Here is an 11,819-nt window from a genome sequence, read left to right as displayed (position 1 = left end):
CCAGGAGGTTCCTGTGATGGTTGCAGCAGAGAAGGACGTGGGTGGAGGATGCGTCAACCTCTTACAGTCCACACCCAAAGACAAAGGGACTGGGAAACAGGCTGATGACCAGAGTCACCACAGAAACTAGAGCAGATCTTCACTTATCTCCTCCCAGACAGAGCAGGGCAGACGGGAAGACGTAGAGACACTACAGATCGTTATCCTCTTCTTTCACCTCTAGCCCTAGGAATGAACTGCAAGTTGGGTGAAACCTAGGGGGAAAGAAGCACTGTGTTCTCAGGGGAGAATGATCCAGAGGAGGCCAGCCTCTCTTCCCAGAACCTTTTTATCCAGAACCCCAGGGAGGAGGAAACCAGTAGGAAAGAGAAGTGAAAAGGAAGAGAAAGAGGAGAAGGGTGAAGAGGAAGGATGAAGAAGATAAGTCGTTTCATTGTCCAGACGTTATCTGGAACTTCAAGTCATTACAGGATATAATAATATACTTTTCAAAAATGACAGTGAGGTAATTGCAGTGAGGAGGGACCTGGCCTGGTTTGGACAGCCTGCAGAGCGTCAAATCGAAAGGACGGGAGCTTCTGTGGCATTTGCCCCCCTTGAGCTCACAGGCAACTGGAGGACTTTTACAGACAGCCTTGACTGTATCCAGATCCTCGTGGATGAACGTGTACTGGCTAATGCACGTGCGGTTGTGTTCCTTCAGCTTCTGTGACATCAGGCTGTTACACTCCCTGGTCATCAGGTCAGACCTAAGGTAGTCTTTGTAGCTGGGAAGGAGAGGCTCAGCTCTGAGCATCTTGCTTCCCCGAACTTCGTCTTCCCCAAGGACGGTGTCTTCAGACCAGCCCGGTTGCACCAATCCTTTGTTGCTAACTAGCAAGGTTTCTGTAGTTTGGCTGCCCTCTCCTTGAGTGGCCTTGGTCTTGTCCTCGGAGTCACTGGACCACAGCTCGCTCAGGGTCTGATCGCTCTCCTGTAGGACTGCTGCAGCCATCTGCAGCCCCAGCCCCAGGCCAAGTCCCAGGCCCAGCAGGAGCAGCAGCATCATAAAGAAGATCTGCACCAGGGTCAGCTTCATTTTTCCTGGAGGGCAGAAGGGATACAGAAGGGCTGACTTGGAGATGCAACTTGGCTCCAGGAGGGGCCCTAGACTCCCTACTAAATACTGACTCCATAGTCTTCGGGGTCTCCTCCCTCCTCAGCATTACTCTCCTGGCAGAGAGAGTCTTTCTTGTCTTTTTCCCGTTTCTCTGGTCCCTCCCCACAACATTCCTGTTGCTGTGTAATAATGTGTAGGTGACCAGGAGAAGCAGTTCTGAAATTGGTTTGCAGATGGGGAATCAGTGGGGAAAGTTGACCTAAAGTGGCTCCGACACAAATATTAGTTCCAAATAACCCAAGAGAATAGTTGAGAAGACAAGCAATTGCAGTGTCATACTTTCCTTAAGAGGAATTCTTTTTTTTTTTTTTTTTTAAGATTTTATTTATTTGGGGCACTGGGTGGCTCAGTGGGTTAAGCCTCTGCCTTTGGCTCAGGTCATGATCCCAGTGTTCTGGGATCGAGCGCCACATCGGGCTCTCTGCTTAGCAGGGAGCCTGCTTCTTCCTCCTCTCTCTCTGTCTGCCTCTCTACCTACTTGTGATCTCTCTGTCAAATAAATAAATAGATTTTATTTATTTATTTATTTATTTGACAGAGAGAGATAGGGAGGCAATGCCCAAGTTCACGTCTCGGGACCCTGTTAAAGCTACATGCATGGTGTCAATGCCAGAACTCTTTTACTACTAAAGATCTCTTAGCACTTGGGTATTTCCTGCTGATTAATTTTGTACTCTTAGGGAGGAAATGGCATAAGAATGAAACAAACAAACAAAAAAAGTCCCCCAAACTCCAAAACTGACCTCCTGGGATTCCCTTACTAATAAAGACCCCAATGAGTGCTGAGAGGAAAAAACATGTATCTTTGTCCTGTGAGGTCAGTTTCATCCCTCTATCAAAGACACTTCCTTCCAAAAAAAAAAAAAAAAAAAAAGATTTCTGTAAAGAACATTGAGACAATTGATAAACTAGGATATAGTCTGTGGAATAGATAGGATTATATCAATGTTTGCTATATTGAATTTGAAAATTATACTATGATTATTTAAAAGAGTATCTTTGGAAAAAAAAAAAAAGAGTATCTTTGGGGCACCTGGGTGGCTCAGTCGTTGAGCATCTGCCTTCGGCTCAGGTCATGATCCCAGGGTCCTAGGATCGAGCCCCACATTGGGCTCCCTGTTTGGCGAGAAGCCTGCTTCTCCCTCTCCCACTCCCCCTGCTTGTGTTCCCTCTCTCACTGTCTCTCTCTGTCAATTAGATAAATAAAATCCTTTAAAATATAAAAACTTAAAAAAAACACTTTATAAAAGGGTGTATTTGTTCTTTAAAAAAAATGAAGCCTGAAATATTATGGAACAAAGGGGCATACTGTATGCAGCCTACACTCAAATCGTTCAAAATATAGATTACATGTATGTGTATACATGAGTTTTCAGAGAAAGAAAGAAAGTGATTTTTGTTAATGTGGGGGAAAAGTTTTTAAAATTATGTATCTGGATAGAGGATATTCAGGAGTTCTTCGTATTATCATTGTAACTTTCCTTTAAAGTTGAAAAATTTCGATATTTAAAAATGTTTTCTAAAGAAGAACTTCCCGTCTTGTTCCCTGGGGCACTCAACACTACAGGGACTTACCTCCACACCTAAGCAGCTTCAGAGATTTTTGTGCTCTCCTGTTCCCCAAGCTCTTCCCTCCCAGGGTTTCCTTCTTCCTGAAAAGTGCCCTGGATGCTGGTCTGTAGAAAAATGGTTGGCTCCTGCCGGTCCCTGTGCTCTTAAACCCAGACTTAATTCCCAAGCCCACCCACCATCCATTCCTCCCACCAGCACCGGATAAACACTCACTCAATTCTCTCTGCTCCCACAGACACTTTGAAGTAAGGCTATTTGGACAGACAGATATCCAAGGCCGGAAATCGCTCTAGCCTGGGACACTGCAGACAGCTTTGTCTGGTCAGTTGTCCCACTCCCGATTTCCACCCACTTTCCTGAGCTTTATTGAAGCCTGACCTTACCATGAATCTCAGATCAAGTCACTGTTTAATATTCTCCACGTGTACATCCTTCAGCCCTTTCTTGTTCGTTTTCTAGCACGTCAAGATCCTTGGCCTTTATTTGGGTCAACTCTCCAACATGGTTATTTTGCTTCTTACATTTTAGACTTGGATCATGACTTCATTTGAACATTGGAATATTTGAGGCAACCATAAATTTGCAAGTCCTTAAGCCTAGCACTGCCCTCCACTCCCTTCTCCCTGTTTCCAACCCAACCAAGATCCACATTCCCATCAGAACATCCACATTTTACCTCTCTCTCTCTGCCTGCCTCTCTGCCTACTTGTGATCTCTGTCAAATAAATAAATAAAATCTTTAAAAAAAAAAAAAAAAAAAAAAAGGGCGCCTGGGTGGCTCAGTGGGTTAAGCCGCTGCCTTCGACTCAGGTCATGATCTCAGGGTCCTGGAATCGAGTCCCACATCGGGCTCTCTGCTCAGCAGGGGGCCTGCTTCCCTTCCTCTTTCTCTGCCTGCCTCTCTGCGTACTGTGATCTCTCTCTGTCAAATAAATAAATAAAATCTTAAAAAAAAAAAAAAAAAAAAAGAACATCCACATTTTGCAAACCTGGTAATTTAGCCCTAGCTGAGACCAATCCAAAGCAGCACCATCACTACCAGTCTCTGTAGCCTGGGTGAGGAAAACCCGGAGGGTAACAAGGCTGATCCTATTCACGTCTTTAGCTAAAAGTGACGGCAGAAGATGTTTTTTAAATCACTCTGGAGATTATTGAGGTGCTATAAAAACCCCTTCTGGACATAAACAAGACTCTTTAGGAGGATGTTTTGCTTTGTCATTCAGGCAGGAGTTTTCAAACAGTGGTCTGGGAGCTGCCTCTGTGATTGGCAGTGTCCACTGGGCGGGCCTTTTGCAGTGCTGATGTTGATAATTTAGGAATATAATAACAACAACTAAACAATACTGAGCACTTACTTCACACTAGGTGTTTATTACATTTCACCATCCACTTGTGGTGGTGCCCATCCTGCCCATTCAGTCCAGTGAGGTCTACCGGTAACATGAAGAGGACATAAAGAATCTTCTCCTGAGTACCCCCTCCCTCCTCATGCTCACTCTCTCTTCCACTCTCTGTTGTCTCTCTTTCAAATAAATAAAGAAGGGGTGCCTGGATGGCTCAGTAGGTTAAAGCCTCTGTGTTCAGCTCAGGTCATGGTCCCAGGGTCCTAGGATCCAGCCCCGCATCAGGGGTCTCTGCTCAGCGGGGAGCCTGTTCTCCACCTGCCTCCACGCTTGCCTGTCTGCCTACTTGTGATCTCTGTCTGTCAAATAAATAAATAAAATCTTAAAAAAAATAAATAAAAAGTGTGGCTCAGATGGTCGGCTGTCTGCTTTCCCTCAGGTAATGATCCTGGAGTCCTGGAATCAAGGGAGACCTGACTGGACTCCCTCCTCAGCTGGAAGCCTTCTTCTCCCTCTCCCTCTGCCCTTCACCCTCACTCATGTGCACTCTCTCACCCTCTCTCTCTCTAATAAATAAAATCTTTAAAAAATAAATAAAATGTGGACTTAAAAAAGTAATGGACTTCCACTTGTAGTCAGGATGGAGGAACAGTGATTGGATTTTGCCTAAAGCTCCTGGAATAATGGACAAATAATATGAAATAATAGATTTTTTTTTAAGATTTTTTATTTATTTATTTGACAGAGAGAGATGACAAGCAGGCAGAGGCAGGCAGAGAGAGAGGAGGAAGCAGGCTCCCTGCTGAGCAGAAAGCCCGATGCGGGGCTCGATCCCAGGACCCTGAGATCATGACCTGAGCCGAAGGCAGCGGCTTAACCCACTGAGCCACCCAGGCGCCCCGAAATAATAGATTTTTAACACATTGGACAAAGGTGATGAAGTCCAGCGATCCCTGAGAGGGGGGAAACAAAGGGGATGAGCCTACTCCTCCAACTTACTCCCTGCGGAGAGTTTCTGGGCCAGATGGCACAGAGACCAGGATGTGGACGGAGCCTCTCAGTCTTCGAGATGAGGAGATGGAACTGAGAGTCCAAGGAGAACCAGGCAACTTGAGTTCATGCAGCAGAATACCAGGCGGGACAGGACTGCAGAGAAACAAGTCCAGGGACCTTCGGTGGGAAGACACTGCTACACATCTATCAGATTGGTTATAATGAAAAAAAAAAAAGTAGTGATAATACGGAACACTGGCAAGGATGCGAAAAAACTGGATCTCTTGTATATTGCTGATGGGAATATAAATGGTACTATTACCTGGGAAACAGTTTGGCAGATTTTTAAAAAATACTAACTACATGCTTATCCTACAACTCAGCAATCACACTCCTGGGCATTTATCTCAGAGAAAGGAAAACATATGTCCACCCAAAAACTTGTACATGAATGTTAACAGCATTTCATTTGTATTAGCCCACACTAGAAACAGCCCACTTGTCCTCCACTGGGTGAGGGGCTAAACAAATTGGAAGGCACGCACAGCACGCAATCCTACTCAGCAGTAAAGGGGGATGAGCTGCTGACACTCCTAATCACCTGGATGGATCTCAGAGGTATTACGCTGCAAGAAAGAAATAAGAACATCAATGGCCGTGTACCCTATAACTCCATTTAGATGACATCCATGCAATATGGAGAACAGTGTCAGGGGTTTGAATGGTGGGCATAAGGACACAGATGTGACTCTAAGGAGGTACCACAAGGGAGGTCCTTTTGTAGGTTTTTTTTATTTTGTTTTGTTTTTAAGTAATATCCACACCCATCGAACTCAGGACCCGAGGTCAAGAGTCCCACGCTTTACTGCCTGAGCTAGCCAGACACCCACACAAGGGAAATCTTGGTGGTGATGAAGTCATTCTGTATCTTGTTTGCAGCAGTGACTACATAAATCAACACATAAAATAAAAAGACACAGAACTACACACAAACGCACACACACACACACACACATTATGCTACTCTCAATCTCACACATCATGTGGATACGTAAGATGTAATCACGAGGAAACGGGTGAAGGGTACGTTAGAGCTCTCTGTGTTATCTTGGCAACTTCCTATGAACCAATAATTTTTGCAAAATAAACACTTATATTAAATGTCAAGCCTCATTATAGATGGTTTACTAACAGTATGGAGAAACACATGTCTGCACACATAGGACCCTTACCTACACGGTTGTTTACACAGGATATCTAGCCTGCGGTCTTCTTCCACCCCACTCAGCCCTGTGTGGATGTTAAATTCAACACCCGTATTAAAATTTCAAGTCGAGATGTCAGGCGGTAGTTAAATATAGTGACTATAGGAGACTGTACAGCAGACCAGTGCGAGCTGGAGCTACAAATTTCAGAGCCATCAGCATATGACCAGGTATCTAAAGTATGAGACTGAAAGGGCATAATGGTCAAGAGAAGGTTGGTTTTCTACTTTGTTTTGTTTTTAAGAAAAGACAACACCAGCTTGTTTACAGATAATAAAGACTAAGCAGAGAAGAAAACCAATAATGCAGGAGTGAAAGGCAAGACTTGTTGGAACAACGATGTTTGAGTGCTCGGACTCCAAAGATGAGTTGCCTGGGGATAAGTGTCAATCCCTGTGATTGCATCTGAGAATCACACCTCAGGGTAGTGAAAGGGAGGTACAGCGTCTTTGCTATGAAAGCCCGGATTTGGGGATGCGGTTGAGAAGCACTTGGTTATGCAAGAATTAGCAATGGTCAGCACGCTCCTCCGCTGGGCACACGGGAGTTTTTCTCTCACCCTGCAGTGGCAGCTGCTTCTGCCTAGTGACAGCTGACTGGATGGGTGTGAAACCAGCTCAGCCTCCAGCTGGATGTTCTCCAAGCTACGAGGAGCTTCTCAGGATGAGAAACATAAAAAGAAAAGAAGGGAAAGCGAACTTCAATTCACTACTAAGGGATTCACTCAACTTTGCTGTGGGTCCCAAATGAGCCATTGCCTTTTTTCCCCAGGGTTTTCATCACACACATGCCCTCCAGATGCACCTAGGTTCAGAGTGGGGCCAGTGGGGTGGGAGGCATTTTTCAGAGACAGACAGGTTACTTGAGATGACCCTATACTCAAACACTGACCTCCGTTAGGACTGCAGAGTGCTCAGGAGTGTGCAGAGCCTGGTGTTGGTTTAGCCCGACCCACGAAACCCAAAGGGACCTAGCCATGGAGGAGACCAGGCAATCATCTTGGTAGGGAACGCTTCCTGGTGCTCCCACGCAGTGTCATTTCCCATGCAGAAACTGTTCTACAGGGGCACCTGGGTGGCTTAGTGGATTAAAGCCTCTGCCTTTGGCTGGAGCCATGATTCCAGGGTCCTGGAATGGAGACCCACCTCAGGGCTCTCTGCTCAGCGGGGAGCTTGCTTCCCCCCTCCCTCTCTGCCTACCTCTCTGCCTTCCTGAGATCTCTGTCTATCAAATAAATAAATAAAATCTTAGAAAGAAAGGAAGGAAGGAAGGAAGGAAGAAAGAAAGAAAAGAAAAGAAAGAAACCATTTTGAAGTTTACTCTGTGCTCGGGGTGGCCAGCCATGCAGTACGTAGAGACCAGAACCTAACTGTGCTCTGTGCAACAAACTGTGCAAACTGGTGCAGAGCTGACTTCACCCAGAGGAAGTGCCTTTCCTTCCAATTCATACAATGGTGGTATTTAGGCTTTCTGAGGACCTAATCAGATGGCTTTGCATTTTAGTTTACTTTCACCTGAATGACCTTATATGACCCTTACAACTTCCTCAACAAGTAAAAGGAACTAAAATTATTTCTCTTGTTTTACAGTAATCTCGAGGTAAGTGACTTGCCTCGGGCCACATAGCTAGGAGGCAGTAGAATGGGGGCAGGACTCTGACCTATAGGATCCCACCAATTGTTCCTTCTTTTATCCCATCTATCTTGCCCCTGATGGTCTGATCCTATTGAAGTCATTTCCTCATGGATCTAGAGAACAACCGGTTATCACTGATGCCCAAAACCTTCTTAAAAATATGTATCTCATATAAGATGGATATTTTCGGTTCTTAGTAAGAATCATGATAATTCACATTTATAAAATGAACTCACATAAACCTGGTCAAATCCATAGAATTCAACCCTTCTAACCGGTGCTGTATTTTTCTTTTCTTTTTTTTCTTTCTTATTTTTTTTTTAAGATTTTATTGATTTATTTGTCAGAGAGTACAAACAGGGCAGCAGCAGGCAGAGGGAGAAGCAGATTCCCCACTGAGCAAGGAGTCTGACATAGGACTTGATCTCAGGATCCTGAGATTATGACCAAGGGGAAGGCAGATGTCCAACAAGCTGAGCCACCCAGGTGACGCCAAATCTTTCATCCTTATACTTCTCTGTCATCTCTAATTTCTGCAGTCACCCTGGTCTGGGCTTGTCTGGTGTAGGCCCTGTCTAGCCCTGGTTCCGTTTAGTAGATGATCCTCTGGGGAGTTATGGCACTGCATCCTGTTCTTTCTAACTGAGTGATTTTGGCACCTTCTGTAATGTTGGAGGGGTTTTGCTAATAACACATGATCAATAAAACAGACCACAACCATCCCTACTCTAGTGCGACAGGAACTTCCAGAACCAACAAAGTCTACAGAACGAACTCCCCAAATTATATCTAAATCCTACACCTCTGCTAGGAAAGACGCCAGCTCAGTAATATTCTGGGTTGCATTTTCTATGAAAATTACATTCATCCATTTTTATCAATCAGCACAAGTAACATGCACTGACTACTTTGAAATAGGCTTAACTATCTTTAAAGACATATTGTCTAAAGTTTTTTTTGAAATTTTATTACTGTTTTACATTCCAAAGAAACAACCAAATTTCCTTGTGAGGTGCATTATTCTTATTATGAACCTTCCTACATTTTCACATCTGAAGATTATCAGCTATAAACTAACCACAGGCATTTTAAGGTTCTGTCACCCATAGGTAGTTTTTGTTTATTGCTGGCCTGAAGGCTCCGTTATAAATACCAATGAGACGTTGTGTCTTTGATTAAAGGTGGTGTCAGAGCCTTGTGAAAAAGGACAGTACTAGATACTTCAAGCCGTTGGCCCTTTAAAGCATAGATTCCTAAGGACAGGTTTTTGAGTTAATAATATTTAGACAACTTTCATACCAAACCAGTGGATTGAGCCAAAATTTCCAGAACTCTTGGTCAATTAGCAAACAACTTCATGGGACTGCTTACGCAAGATCTAGCAGAATAAGAATTAGTTGTATGGGACTGAAGGAACTAATACGGGAAATTTACAGTTATTTGTTTGGAATATTGGGGTTTTTTTGTTTTGTTTTTTTGTTTTTTGGGTTTTTTTTTTTAAGATTTTATTTATTTATTTGGCAGACAGAGATCACAAGTAGGCAGAGAGGCAGGCAGAGAGAGGGGGAAGCAGGCTCCCCGCTGAGCAGAGAGCCCGATGCAGGGCTCGATCCCAGGACCTTAGGATCATGACCTGAGCTGAAGGCAGAGGCTTTAACCCACTGAGCCACCCAGGTGCCCCTGGAATATCGTTTTAATGTCTATTTCAGTGTTGATGCTATTTTAATGTTCTACTCTGAATTTCCAAATAAGGCTTTTTTTCTTTATTCTTAAACTCTCTGTAATCCATAACAAATTCCTAGATTCTGCTTTTTTTTTTTTTTTTTAAGATTTTATTTGTTTATTTGACAGACAGAAATCACAAGTAGGCAGAGAGGCAGGCAGAGAGAGAGGGAAGCAAGCTCCCTACTGAGCACAGAGCCCAATGCGATGTGGGGCTGATCCCAAGCCTCTGGGATCACGACTGAGCGGAAGGCAGAGGCTTTAACCCACTGAGCCACCCAGGCGCCCCTAGATTCTGCTTTTTTAAAACTGAAATAAACATTCTTAAATGATGTTTCCTTCTTACTGACTCACACATCATTACCAAGAATTCAGAAACTTACCAAGTCTCCTTACTTTTCATGGCCGTGTAGTTATTTACCCAGGCCTCTGGTCAAATGGCAGCTCCTCAGGCTTTCTCCAAACTAACCCACTTGAAATCTCTTGCCCTTTTATTACTTTAAAAAAAAACAAACAAAACCTTTACTGAGGTATATTTTACATAGCATAAAATTCACCCATTTCAAGTATACAATTCAGTGACTTTTTTTTAAAGTTTTTAAAATTTATTTATTTGACAGAAAGAGATCACAGAGAGAGAGAAAAGAGGAGGAAGCAGGCTCCCTGCTGAGCAGAGCACTGATGTGGGACTCAATCCCAGGGCCTTGGGATCATGACCTGAGCTGAAGTCAGAGAGGCTTAACCCACTGAGCCACCGAAATGCCCTAATTTAGTGACTTTTAGTAGCGTTACTAGCAATGCACCCATTTGTTCTGTTCTCATCCCCTAAGATCCCTTATGCCTGTTTCATTTCCATTTCCACCCTGGACCCCAGGAAACCACTATCTACTTTCTGTCTCCACAAGTTTGTCTTTCCTGGAATTTCATATAAACAGAATCATAGAATACATGCTCTTTTGTATCTAATTATTTTACTCAGCAGGTTCTTGAGGTTCATCCATGACAAGAACAGTGTGGGTAGTTTGTTTCTTCTTATAGCTGAATGGTATTACATTGTATGGATATATATTTTTTTGTTCACCAATTTTTTCATTTTTTATTACGACTAATGTTGCTGTGAACATTTGTGTGTAAGTCTTTAGTGGATATAGTTTTTTTCTTTTTTTCTTTTTTCTTTTTTTTCAACTGAGCCTGCCAATCACCCCTGGGGGGTTATGTTTTTATTCTCTTTGGTACATACCTAGAAGTGAAATTGCTGGGTCATATGGTAATTTTGTGCTTAACTTCTTGAGAAACTGCCAAACTGTTTTGTGGCAACACCCTATTACCTTCCCACCAGTGAGCAATGCATGACGGTTCCTGTTTCTGTCTCCTTGCCAACACTGGTTAATGTCTGCCTTATTGTAGACTTTCTGCTGAGTGTGAAATGGTATCTCACTGTAGTTTTAACTTGCCTTTCCTTCCTCTATTACTATCCATTCCCTCACTTTATTTTTTCTTAACCCTTACCATTTCCTTAGATTTCTTTACACTTGTATTTATTTGTAAATTGACTCCCCCAGTTTAAGGTAAACTCCACAAAGACAGGCATATTGTCTCGCTCTTCTCTGTTCCTTAATCTCTGGAACATAAGTGAATAAACATACCTTCCTTGTGTGTTCATCTTTTTCCCTGCGGCGCAGCCCAGAAACTTACATTTGAAGAGTGCCCTGTCTGAGACATTGGGAAACTTCAAGTTTTTTCAAGTTTTCATGGGCAGACAAGAGTTTATAAGTTGATAATTTTGGTTTTTGCACATATGCATATATGCACACATATGCACACCCACACACGCCAGCATTTCTGGCTTAATAATCTCATTATAAAAGGACAAAGTTCAAAATAAATGGAGAAAAAATGGACAAACAAATGCAATGCAGGATCATCAGGTCAAAGTTCTGGTTATCTGAATGCCCTACTAGGTGCAGACTGATGACAAGAACTGACCCAGATATCCATTGAAGAAAAACCAAGCAGGATTATTTATCCAAAGGGCAAAAAATAGCTCAATTAGAGAAATGAACACATTTTCCAACTCAGATGGGACTACAAACATCCTGACTCCAATGTCTTTACCAGAAGAGTGCACTG

General features: G+C 43.3%; 1 protein-coding gene across 1 annotated transcript; it reads right to left on the bottom strand.

Annotated features, from left to right (window-relative positions):
* Positions 1-410: 410 nt before the first annotated feature.
* RNASE10 (ribonuclease A family member 10 (inactive)) lies at positions 411-10,195 on the bottom strand. Its single transcript, XM_044229899.1, has 3 exons — positions 10,073-10,195; positions 5,074-5,220; positions 411-1,083 (listed from the first exon to the last, which is right to left on the bottom strand). Exon 3 carries the CDS (start codon positions 1,076-1,078, stop codon positions 431-433), a length of 648 nt encoding a protein of 215 aa, XP_044085834.1. The 5' UTR covers positions 1,079-1,083; positions 5,074-5,220; positions 10,073-10,195; the 3' UTR covers positions 411-430.
* Positions 10,196-11,819: the final 1,624 nt, after the last annotated feature.

The sequence above is a fragment of the Neovison vison genome, chromosome 13 (genome assembly GCF_020171115.1).
Source record: "Neovison vison isolate M4711 chromosome 13, ASM_NN_V1, whole genome shotgun sequence".
Classification (NCBI taxonomy): domain Eukaryota; kingdom Metazoa; phylum Chordata; class Mammalia; order Carnivora; family Mustelidae; genus Neogale; species Neogale vison.
The sequence above is the reverse complement of the archived record's forward strand: the minus strand, read 5'-3'. Positions and strand labels throughout refer to the sequence as shown.

Coding starts and splice junctions, on each gene's coding strand:
- RNASE10 (XM_044229899.1), bottom strand. CDS start 1,078: ATGAAGCTGACCCTGGTGCAGATCTTCTTTATGATGCTGCTGCTCCTG.